General features: G+C 34.9%; 1 protein-coding gene across 12 annotated transcripts in view; it reads right to left on the bottom strand.

The window, feature by feature from the left end:
* The window catches only part of LOC133619663 (protein unc-13 homolog B-like), a 172,137-nt gene extending 165,367 nt beyond the window's left edge, over positions 1-6,770 (bottom strand). For all 12 annotated transcript variants that reach the window (XM_061980854.2, XM_072915346.1, XM_061980851.2 and 9 more), the window contains exon 1: positions 6,542-6,770. In XM_061980854.2, coding sequence (XP_061836838.2) covers positions 6,542-6,563 — 22 coding nt within the window. In that variant the 5' untranslated portion in view covers positions 6,564-6,770. The remainder of the gene's footprint in view (positions 1-6,541) is intronic.
* Positions 6,771-13,642: the final 6,872 nt, after the last annotated feature.

Here is a 13,642-nt window from a genome sequence, read left to right on the forward strand (position 1 = left end):
CAATATAACAAATACTAATACAAACAAGTTGAAAAACAAACATGTAAAACTCCAATTCATCCCAAACTCCTTTTATAATTACATTTTGAACAAAACTCTCAAAACTCTGTCAGAAGTAGATCAAATTGCAAAGCAGTGGGCTTGTTGTCACAAAATTGAGTATTGCATAATGTACTTTAGTAGCGGCAAAAGAGGCTTCATCAGGATTTTGTCGTGTGTGTGTTTGTGTGTGCGTGCAGATGTGCATGTGCGAGTGTGTGTTGCTTTTGGTCCACTTAATTCTAAAAAACAAAAACACCGTAGAACACCAGCAACGGGAAAATGCTGTAAATTAAACATGGAGCCATCACATAAACGCTGCAAGATAAAAAGAAAAGTCCTGGAAATACCAAAAACACACACAAACAACTGCATGAGAGAAATGCTGTGGGTTCACAGAAGATAACAAGAGTTAGCCAGGCGTCATTTATATCTACATTTATGATTTCATATCTTTGGTAAACATTATAAAGCAATCCGTTCTTGTCCAGCTAATGTTTGCGCAAACAACTTGTTGTGGCATTTCTCTCATGCAGTTGTTTTTGGGGCTTTGTGTGTCTTTTTGGCTTTTGCAGCATTTTATGTGTGTTTTTTGCAGCATTTGTTTTATGATGTTTCGATAATTTCAGTGTTTTGACTTTCAAGCATTTGAATTAAGGCAGGGGTGTCAAACTCAAGACCCGGGGGGCCAGATCTGGCCCGCGACATCAACAAACACCTGGAAATGATATGTGTCAATAAAGTACTTAATATTTTCTCACTACATGTAATTGATTTTCTTAATTTTGACAGAATAAATATATCTACTACTTGAAATTGCATACCTTTTAAACGGTAATAATATCCATTATTGCAACAAATATTACAGTATATTATCATACTTTCCAAACATGTTTTTGTCCAAATAAAAATAAATAAAAAATACTTAGCTTTACAACAAACTACCCATCAAATTAATAAAAATGACAATACATTTTACGTTGTTCTTTCAGGCATATTACTGTAAATTGAAAAAAACTACTACTGTTTTTTGCGTTCAAATTCTGTTGACTGAGCTGCCAGTTTGTGACCATAAAATCTACAGTTGTTGTATTACTTTATATATATCAGTGACGTGCGGTGAGGTTGATGGCTGGTGAGGCACTGACTTCATCACAGTCAGATTTACAAACATATGAACCCTATAAGAGTATCTTATTCACCATTTGATTGGCAGCAGTTAACGGGTTATGTTTAAAAGCTCATAACAGCATTCTTCCCTGCTTGGCACTCAGCATCAAGGGTTGGAATTGGGGGTTAAATCACCAAAAATGACTCCCGGGCGCGGCGCCGCTGCTGCCCACTGCTCCCCTCACCTCCCAGGGGGTGAACAAGGGGATGGGTCAAATGCAGACGACAAATTTCACCACACCCAGTGTGTGTGACAATCTTTGGTACTTTAACTTAACTTTAACTTTACACATACAAACTATAGCACACAAAAAAGCACATTTAATAAAAATTAAAAAAAACGTTATTATGGTCTTAACTTTACTTATAAATGAAGTCCACAACTAAAGTCCTCACTTAAACTTTCCACGTGCAAGATTGAATCTATTTAAAAAAGTGTAACCGAGGGTTTATAAATGTCGCCTATACTGTATGAAACTACAAAATAACAAACACGGAGGCTCCAGTTTACACAAGGACCACTTTATTTACCTTCTTTCAAAAACCTCCGCTCCACTCCATGTCATGACTTCCGCTCTTAGCGCCTTCAAAATAAGAGCTCAAGGCATATACTGTATAACAGCGCATAACAGTAAATTAATATCACAAAGAGAAAAGCCCATGAAAATAGGTTACAAAAGTTATTTAATAAGAAGCCAAAAAGTGCAAAAACAATAATGTTCGTGTTGGAGGAGTTGTGAATTAGATACACCTGCAGTCTGCAGGTGTACCTAATGTTGTGGCCCTGCAGTCATTCACAACTCCTCCAACACGAACATGATTGTTTTTGCACTTTTTGGCTTCTTATGAAATAACTTTTTTAAATAGATTCAATCTTGCACGTGGAAAGTTTAAGTGGGGGCTTTAGTTGATACAACAATTCTACGGCGGGGGTGCAGGAGGCGGGATTACTGGAGCCTCAGCCAGTGCGTCTTTTGCAGCCGTTTTATGATCGCTCAGCACAAGAAATACGTTACACACATACAGTTGTTGACAAAATACACTGTACATTATATACCTCAGCTAACTAGACTATGGAAATGTATAATATAGTTCATATAGCAATACAATCTCACTGCACAGCAGGCCAGCAGTTAGCCGAGTCCGGAATCCATGTTGAGGCACTGAGTGACGTGCCTCAACTGGCTGCTGATCACCGCACCGTCTCTTCTCAGTATTTGAACGGCAAATGTGAAAATTCAGCGATTTTGAATAAAAATAATCTAAAACTGGTGAAGTTAAATGGAAAATAACTCTATAGTATAATCACTGGATACATATAACAATTAAAATTTTTTTTTTTTCTTTTTACATTTTTTTTCTTTCCATGATGGCAGGTGAGGCCCCGCCTCACCTGCCTCTAGTGACTGCACGTCACTGATATATATATATATATATATATATATATATATATATATATATATATATATATATATATATATATATATATATATATATATATATATATATATATATATATATAATTGTTTTTGCGGTAGAAAAACTGGGAGGTAAGTTGCCAGAATAAAAAATTACTTGTACTGTTTTTCCATTGACAATATAATGTTGTAAAAAACAATGTAAATTTAACACAAATATTCTGGCAACTACGCTGCCAGCTTTTTCCGTAAACCCCCCACCTCTCCAAAAAAAACAGTGGTACTGTTTTTCCATTTACCGTAAAATGTTGTAAAAATAAAAATAAAACACTATATTTTAAAGAAAATTTTCGTAAATGTAAAGATTTTACTGTAAAATCGACAGTCTACTTAAAACAATTTATATAATTAATAATGAAATCCAGAGCAAAAATTCGTACATTATTCGCTGTTACATGCGGCCCTCTGATGGCAGCCATAACTGCCATGTGGCCCTCAATGAAAACCAGTTTGACATCCCTGGATAAGGGCAATCAATTATATTAGTAATCAATTAATCTATTAATTTGTCTAATTAATCTTGAATTGGACAAAACTTACTTTATAATCTCAATGTGTATTATAGGGTTTTTTCCAACAATTTTTCTGCTTGCCAAACCTTCATTAATTTTTCTAATAAATGCACATTCTCAACATTGAAATTACACTTTTGAAAAGTGTGCACACAGATCACAGCACCCATGCATCACCGCTCTCTGGTGCGATATTGCAGCGGCTAGGCGGAAACTATGTCTGCGTATTTGAAGTTCCGGGCATTCCTTGCGGCCAATGATTTTATCCATTTCTATTAGTTGCAATCATAAACGATTAACCGTTTAGTCAGAACAAAAACGGCAAAATTTAAAAAATGGATAGATGATAGTCCAACTCATACAGACTGGTATACACAAGCTATGGAGATAATATCAGTAGAAAAAAATGCATTTAGTTTAGATAATAATGAGTCATATTTTGGAATATGGGATCCATTATTTAAATGTGTTTTAACTATTAAATGAACCTAAAATATGACTTTGAGCGAATATTTTGACAAAATGTATCTAGCTTTAGTATAAAATTGAACAAACATGTATTTACATTTGCTTTTAAACTAAATGTAATTGATTCTTTTCATTTTGACAGAAAAAATATATGTACTGCTTGAAATTGCATACCTTTTAAATGGTAATAGTACCCATTATTGCAACAAATATTACATTATATTGTCATACTTTCCAAACATGTTTTTGTCTAAATAAAAATACTTAACTTTACAGCAAACTACCCATCAAAATAATAAAAATTACAATAAATGTTACCTTGTTCTTTACAGCATATTACAAAAAAAATAAAAAATAAAAAAAAACTACTGTTTTTTGCGTTAAAATTCAGTTGACTGAGCTGCCAGTTGTTGACCGTAAAATCTACGGTTGTTGTTTTTAACGGTGTATTACTGTAAATGAAAAAACGATACATTGGTTTTTACGGTAGAAAAACTGGCAGCGAAGTTGCCAGAATAAAAAAAGAACTTGTATTGTTTTTCAATTAACAATATAACGTTGTAAAAAAAGAAAACTTAAATTTAACGCAAAAATTCTGGCAACGAAGCTGCCAGCTTTTTCCGTAAAACCCCCCCTCCCAAAAAACAGTGGTACTGTTTTTCCATTTACCGTAAAATGTTGTAAAAAAACCCCACAAAAACAGTATATTTTACAGTAAAATTTTGTAGATGTAAAGATAGTGTAATAATGCCACACTTCTCTTTTGTAAGGTAAATCTGTACAGCCGATACGGGCATCCACAGCAACAATATTATTTATTTATTATGAGTAGCTGGACAGGACAAAAAATAAAATACAATAAAATAAATATAATAAGTTAATTGTGGTAATGATAATGTCTAAGTAAGTTAAAAAGTAACAGTAAGCATCAGTAAACGAGTGAGTTCATCTTCCTTGCCTTTGACAAGGATGACAAGTGCATTTTGACTAAATATTTTAAAGCAGTGTTTTTCAGCCACTAGTGTACCGTGAGATATTGTCTGGTGTGCCGTGGGAGATTATGTAATTTCACCTAATTGGGTTAAAAATATTTTTTGCAAACCAGCAATTATAATCCGCAAATGTGCCGTTGTTGAGTGTCTGTGCTGTCTAGAAATCGGCAGAGTAACCGTGTAATACTGTTTCATATCAGTAGGTGGCAGCAGGTAGCTAATTGCTTTGTAGACGACGGGAACATGGTTTGTCGTTATCACAATATGCAGACGACAGCGGGAGGCAGCGTGCAGGTAAAAAGCTATCTATTGCTTAAACCAAAAATATACAAAAAGGCATTGAAGCTTAGGGATGGCTATGCAAAACGAAGCTAAAACTGAACTGGCTGCAAAGTAAACAAAAACAGAATGCTGGACAACAGCAAAGACTTACAGCACAGGTGTCAAACTCAAGATGTGGCCCGCCACTTCATTTTATTTGGCCCTCGAAAGCCTGGAAATAATATGTATCGATAAAGTACTGTAACTTTTCTTACTAAATGTATTCTTTCTTTCTATTTTGGCAGAAAAAAAAATTTAATCGCAAATTATGTTAACCTAAATATTGTCTAATTATGCAAAAATATATTAAACATTCAAACCATTTTTTAATTAAAAATAAATACTACTAATAAGGATTTCAAAGCGAGTTATCCATCAAAATGTGCAATGTAAAAGCAGCAATAGATTTCATGGTAAAATTGTGAAATTTACTGTGGTTTTTACAGCATTTTTCTCTAAATGACAAAAAAACAGTACTTTTTTTACTGTTATAAATTGTGGTGCCGTTTTGGCATTTACAGTAATACACTGAAGAATCTACAGTTGTTGATTTGCGGTAAAAAAAAAAAAAAAAAAAAAAAACTTGCAGCTCAGGTGCCAAAATTGTACCGTAAACTTGCAGTTCGTTTTTTTTTACAGTAAAAAAACTAATGTAAATTTGACAGTAAAATTCTGGCAACTGAGCTGCTTTTTGTACCATAAAACAGCAGTACTGTTTTTCCATTTACAGTAATACATTTTGAGGTGAAATTATTGCAATTTACCATATTTTTTTTTACATTTTAGTAAAAAAAAAAAAAAAGAAAGAAAATATATATATATATATATATATATATATATATATATATATATATATATATATATATATATATATATAAAACGCATTAAAAAATTGTGTAATAATAGTAGGAGGCCACGGGGAAGACCCAGGACACGTTGGGAAGACTATATATCCCGGCTGGCCTGGGAACGCCTCGGGATCCCCCGGGAGGAGCTGGACGAAGTGGCTGGGGAGAGGGAAGTCTGGGCTTCCCTGCTTAGGCTGCTGCCCCCGCGACCCGACCTCGAATAAGCGGAAGAAGATGGATGGAATACTATTCACTGTTAGAAGCGGCCCTCTGGGGCCAAACATAACTGCGATGTGGCCCTCAGTGAAAACGACTTTGACACCTTTGACTTACAGCGTGTGGAGCAGCAGACGGCGTCCACAAAGTACATCGTACATGACATGACAACAACAAAACAGGAGCGGCAAGACTGGAACTAAAACACTACACACAGGAAAACACCAAAAAACTCCAAAATAAGTCAGGGCGTGATGCATTTTAAAGGGTGCACTATAAAAATCGGATTTGTTAAACTCAGAATGACACATAAACAAACAACATAGAACTAATTTTGAATCAACAGATGCTATGGGAAGGCTCATCAGAATAGGAACAATGGCAACTGTCAGAAAACAACATTGAGCGAATATTTTTACAAAATGTATCTAACTTTGGGATAAAATTGAACAAACATTTTGCTTTTAAACTTATAAAAAAAGGTAAAAATTACTTACCTCTGACACACAGTAACGACATGGCAACACGCTAGTTCCAGCAACAACCTGGTAGTTTCACTCACTTTGCTGTGAATTGAACAAGTGCGGCAGCATGCTAAGATGTAAATAATCACTTTCAAACTCGATAACGCCTTCCTATTTGGGGAGTTAAAGGTCGTTTCCTCATGCCGGGTCGGGGTAGAGACCCTCCGGACACACACACGCCATGATTGGAACTACATGGAAGCTTTTCTTGCCTGCTGTCAACCTGAGGGCACGGTAGGCGGGGACGGGGGGAAATCACTACTTGTGATTGGCGTCTGGTTTAGCCAATAGGAATGCAGGGTTTACAAAAAAGGCGTGGCCATACAAATAAATCTGACCAATCACTGACAGGAATGGTTTTGTGGGACAGGTGACGCAGAAAACATATACACGTAAAGTGGAATATATATATATATTTTTTTGTTTGTTTGTTTGTTTTTTTAAAGGAATTTTACCTTTGCAACCTCATTATACCATTGGCTAAGTTTTGTATTTATAAATGTAAGTTTCTCAATACCCCACCTGTTTTTTGTGCCTTTATAAAAAAAAATTGAAATGTACTTTCTACCTTTAACAACCAAAAAGCTATGAAAACTATGATGCTGTATATATATATATATATATATATATATATATATATATATATATATATATATATATATACACTACGTGAGTTGTGTGGTCCTCTGTGTTTTTTAATTTTTATTTCTATGTATTGTTTTAATTTGTTTTACCCTTTAAAATCGTTTTTAATCCTATTTATTTGTATATTGTTTTTGTATTGGTTATCAATATATATCATATATATATATATATATATATATATATATATATATATATATATATATATGTATATATATATATATATATATATATATATATATATATATACTACGTGAGTTGTGTGGTCCTCTGTGTTTTTTAATTTTTATTTCTATGTATTGTTTTAATTTGTTTTACCCTTTAAAATCGTTTTTAATCCTATTTATTTGTATATTGTTTTTGTATTGGTTATCAATATATATCATATATATATATATATATATATATATATATATATATATATATATATATATATATATATTGATATATGATATATATTGATATATATATATATATATATATATATATATATATACTACGTGAGTTGTGTGGTCCTCTGTGTTTTTTAATTTTTATTTCTATGTATTGTTTTAATTTGTTTTACCCTTTAAAATCGTTTTTAATCATATTTATTTTTATATTGTTTTTGTATTGGTTTTACATTTATTTATTTTGTTTTCATTCCGTTATTGGTGGAGCAAAGGATTGTATTTGAATCTTGTTTTTAATATTTTTGTGCAGCACTTTGGAAATGTTTTTGATATATATATATATATATATATATATTTTTTTATTTATTTTTTTATTTATATTGATATATGATATATTGATATATATATATATATATATATATATATATATATATATATATATATATATATATATATATATAGCATTCTTCTTTAGTTGCTTTATTGAGTTGGCGCTGTTTTGCACTGTTTTTGTACTGTTTCTGTACTTGTTTTGATTATTATTTTATTACTTCCTGATTGTATGTAAAAGTTGCATATTATAAATAAAGGTTAAAAAATACAAAAAAATACAAAAAAAATAAGTATAATTGTATTTCTCTCTATATGCCCTATTTAACCCTTCCTTATGATATTTTTTTCGTATAAGACACTCGTCGAAGCGTCAAAATAGACCCATTAGCGTCACTCAGTGAAATACAATCGACATTTTTGCTGTCATTTCATATATTTTAATTTCCGCTGACTATAAATCCCCAAAAGTAGTTCCTGGTTGTCGGCCGCGTGGACTGGGGGGATGTCCGGGCCCTCTACTCCTCCTACTTATAGCGCACACAGTCACACATATATAGGACTTTGGGGATTGTCCTGCGGGGAGGCATGGCGGGGGGTTGAGGATGCCTCCAATGGGGCTCCAGTCCTCCTTTCTTGTCCCCTGCTCGTCCATCCCTCAATCTTAGCTGCATATTAGACACTTAGGATTTGGGGGGCTTGGTTTGGTTGGGACCCACCATGACCTTGATGTCCCCCAATTTTAATCGCATTATTAGTTCCCACAAGCATACATATCTCACTCACGCTACAGTACACACATCAATAGGGACTGGAGGTCGGCTGTAACGGCTGACCTCCTAATTTTAACTACACAGTAGACACTCTGGGGGCCTTGTACACATGCATGGGGGGTTTGGGGTTCGGCGCACCCCTCATTGCCTCGTCGGCCGGCGGGAACTGCGATCTGGTGGCCTGCCAGGCTTTTATTCATTTATTATTGTTATATATATATTTTTTATTTTTAATGTATTTATTATTTTTATTTTTATTATTACTCATTTTTATTTTATTTTATTTTTTAAATTTTATTTTTTATTTTATTTTTATTTTTTTTAATTTTTATTTCATTTTTTTTTAATCTTATTATTTATTTGTGTGTGGCGTCGCGCGGGTCTCACTTCCTGTTGGATGGGGTCCGTGCCTGTGTGGCCCGACCTTGCGCTGTGGGGTCTCTGTTGGTGACTTGGTGTGGTGGCGGCGCAGCCCCCGTGTCTGGTCTGGATGCTGTGTCCCGGTTGTTTGGGCGGTGGTGTGTTTGTGCGGGTTTGGGTTGGGGTGGGGGGCCTTTTGGTTGGGGGGGTTGTTGGTGTCTCTTGTTTGCGTGTTGGCGTTCGGGCTGACCGGCGGGCTGGCGCCGGCTGGTCTCCGTGGCCCTGGTGGCGTGTGGTTGCTGGTCGCAGTTTTTCTTTGATCGCTTTAATTTGATTGGCTGGTGCTGGCTGTCTGGGGTTATTGCGGCTGCTGTTTCTGCTGCCGTTTGTTTGTGGTGTGGGCGCCCGTGGCTGCTGGGTCTGGTGCAGGGGTGTGGCTGATGTTGTGACTGGTGGCAGCGCGCGCGCGTGATGGCTGTCGGGGCTGACGAACTGTGTATATGTATGTATATGTGTGTGTATGTATGTCTGTTTATATATGTGTATGTGTACATATGTGTATGTATATGTATATATGTGTATGTGTGGGTATGTATACGTGTATGTGTGTATGTGTATGTGTATGTGTGTATGTATGTATGTATGTATATTTCTGGGGGTACGCTCTGGGCCTGCCTGTCAGACGGGGGTCGACGCCTCAGGCTACTGCATCCGAACTGCGTGTCTGGAGCTCCTGGGTCCCGCTGTCCATCCCTTCCGGGTGCCCGTCTTGGTTGGGGCCTGTTGGGCCTAGTCCCTGCGTCTATTGTGGTAGCTTGGTGCTGCAAGGTATTCCGAGGTGCTGCGAGTCGGCCAGTTGCTGGGGTAGTGACCTTGTTTGTCAGCATGTCTGTGATCTTCTTTTAATTCTTTTTTTTTTTTTTAATTAATTAATTAATTAATTTATTTATTTATTTATTTTTAAAATATATTTTATTAATATTATTTTTTAATTTTTCCCCTCCCTCAGGGGGGGGGCTCGGCGGGGCGGTTGCTGGTTGTTCCATCTCCATCGTTGGGGTCCCTGCGGGTGGGGTGGGTGGTTCCCGTGGCCCTGTGCCTGGGTGGTCCTGCGGCGGCCGGTTTGGGTGGGGTGGCCGGGGGCTGGCCTCGCCGCGCTCTCCGGGGGTGGGGGGTGGGCTCGTGGGGGCCCGGTTGCCGGTGGGGCGGGGGCGGTCTTCCCGTCCGGTTGCGGGGAGTCTCTGGGTCCTTCGGGCGGGGCGTCTCGCCTTTCTGCCCGTGTGGGGTGTGGTCTCTCGCTGGCTTGGGGTCTGGCTGTCCCCTGCTTTTCTCGTGCCCTGTCCTCCGCCGGGTGCGTCTGTCTGCGGCCTGCTGCTGGCCCTTGTGGGCGGTACGGTGGGTCGGGCTCTGGGGTTCCTGTCGCTGGCCGGCTTGGCTGCGTGGGGGCGGTGGTCCCTGGTTCCCTGGGCACCACGCCTCCTGTTTGTGGGTTGGGCTCTCGGGGGTGATGGGGCCGTACTCTGGCTCCCACGCACTCTGGGAGTCGAATGTATTGTACATGCAAATTCACGTATGCTCACATACGTACATAGGTACCTACGCTCCCACATACATACACAAATACAGTACATATTTACCTACCTAATGCTCGTACATCCACACGCACATTCAATATACAAACATACACATACACATACTGTACATATACATTCACTGTACAAACACATATACACATTCTGTACATATACATTCATTGTACAAACACATATACACATTCTGTACATATACAAGTACATATGCATACTTACACTCATGCACATAATCACGTTTCATCAAACATATATTAACGTTGTTGCCCTAGGGTAAACTGGGTGTAACACATGGCACACTGACAAAGCTTAACCTATTGTGACTATAACAATCTACAAGGTTAATGTAGGTTGCTTCTCTTTCTCCCCCTCCATTTTTCTGCATTCTTTCGTATCTCAAGTTATCATTACGTATATGTATTGTTGCATTTAAACAACTGTATTGTTGATAATAAAGGTAAATTATTGGTATTGTTCATTATCAATAGCGCTATTTCTATTGGTATTTGTATTGATCCATTTGTAGTGTAATAATGCTCATTGTCATTTCTGTATTATTTTTTATTTTTCGCTAACTGCTTATTTGCTATTACTTTTACCATCATATTTGTACATGTCATATTTGCTGATGTTGCTCTATTGTTGTTGTTGTTGTTGTTTGCTGTTGTTGTTTTTGTCTCTCTGTCTAATCCCCCTCTTGTCCCCACAATTTCCCCCTCTGTCTTCTTTTTTTTTCTCTTTCTATCCCCTCCTGCTCCGGCCCGGCTGCACTAAATGATAATATAAATACATTCAATAAAGTCAAATACAAATAAGGCAACAAGAGAAGTATCCTACACTTCTCTTTTGTAAAGTAAATCTGAACAGCCGACATGGGCATCTACATCAACTATATGATTTGCCTGAGAAGCTGGACAGGACATAAAAAAAAAAAAAAAAAAAAAAAAAAAAAAAAAAAAAAAAAAAAAAAAAAAAAAAAATCCCCAAAAGTTTGTATAACAATATATTTGACGTATACACTGTAATTTCAATCCAATCCAATCCACTTTATTCATATGCACATTTAAACAACAAAAATATTTCCAAAGTGCTGCACAAAAAATTAAAAACAAGATTCAAACACTATCCTTAGCTCCACCAATAACTGAAAATAAAATAAATAAATATAAAACCAATATAAAAGTAAATATGATTAAAAACGATTTTAAAGGCTAAAACCAATTAGTTTCTCAACACCCGACATCTTTTTTGTGCCTTTAAAAAAATAATTTGAAATTTACTTTAAAACGCTTTCTACCTTTAACAACCAAAAAGCTATGAAAATTATGATGGTGTGCTCCAAATTTGGATTATTTACGGAACTTGTGTGAACCTATGGCTTTACACACACATACACAATTTTATAAACCTTTATTTATAATATGCAACATTTACATACAATCAGGAAATAATAATAATCAAAACAAGTACAGAAACAATACAAAAACAGTACAAAAAAGCGCCAACTCAATAAAGCAACTAAAGAAGAATGCAATATATATATATATATATATATATATATATATATATGCACACACACACACACACACACACATATATATATATATATATATATATATATATATATATATATATATATATATATATATATATATATATATATGTCTTAATAAGGTTATCCAAAAAATAGTGCTCGATACCGTAGTAGAGCGCAATATATGTATGTGTGGGAAAGAAAAATCACAAGACTATTTCATCTCTACAGGCCTGTTTCATGAGGGGGGGTTCCCTCAATCATCAGGATTCCTGATGATTGAGGGAACCCCCCCTCATGAAACAGGCCTGTAGAGATGAAATAGTCTTGTGATTTTTCTTTCCCACACATACATATATATATATATATATATATATATATATATATATATATATATATATATATATATATATATATATATATATATATATATATATATATATATATATATATATATATATATATATATATGTCGTGGAGTAGTAATCTCCTGATGATTGAGGGAACCCCTCATGAAACAGGCCTGTAGAGATGAAGTAGTCTTGTGATTTTTTTCCCACATATATATATATATATATATATATATATATATATATATATATATATATATTGCATTCTTCTTTAGTTGCTTTATTTAGTTGGTGCTGTTTTGTACTGTTTTTGTACTGTTTCTGTACTTGTTTTGATTATTATTATTTCCTGATTGTATGTAAATGTTGCATATTATAAATAGAGGTTTATAAAATTCCAATATATATATATATATATATATATATATATATATATATATATATATATATATATATATATATATATATATATGTAATTATTTCTATATGCCCTATTTAACCCTTCCTATATGACATTTTTTCGTATCGTTGAAGCGTCAAAATAGACCCAATAGCGCCACTCAGTGAAATACAATCGTATTTTTTGCCCTCGTTTCATATATTTTAATTTCTGCTGAATATAAATCCCCAAAAGTTTGTTTAACAAAATATTTGACGTATACACTGTCATTTTTAATCCAATCCAATCCAATCCACTTTATTTATACAGCACATTTAAACAACAAAAATGTTTCCAAAGTGCTGCACAAAAATACTTAAAAACAAGATTCAAATAGAATCCTTAGCTCCACCAATAACTGAATGAAAACTAAATAAATACATATAAAACCAATATAAAAACAATACAAAAATAAATATGAATAAAAATATTTCAAATTACATCAAAACAATAAATAGACATAACATTTTCAAAACACAGAGGACCATACAACTCCCGTAGTGTTAAAAGCCAGAGAATAAAAGTGGGTCTCAAGACGAGACTTAAAACACTAAATTTGTAAAAGCACTGTACTTTAATCGAAAACTGTTAACCGTTCCTGATAAAAATAAAAAAAATCCATTAACCTAATCATTTATAATTAATTATGCATTTATTTTTTTATT

The sequence above is a fragment of the Nerophis lumbriciformis genome, linkage group LG20, assembly GCF_033978685.3.
Source record: "Nerophis lumbriciformis linkage group LG20, RoL_Nlum_v2.1, whole genome shotgun sequence".
NCBI lineage: Eukaryota > Metazoa > Chordata > Actinopteri > Syngnathiformes > Syngnathidae > Nerophis > Nerophis lumbriciformis.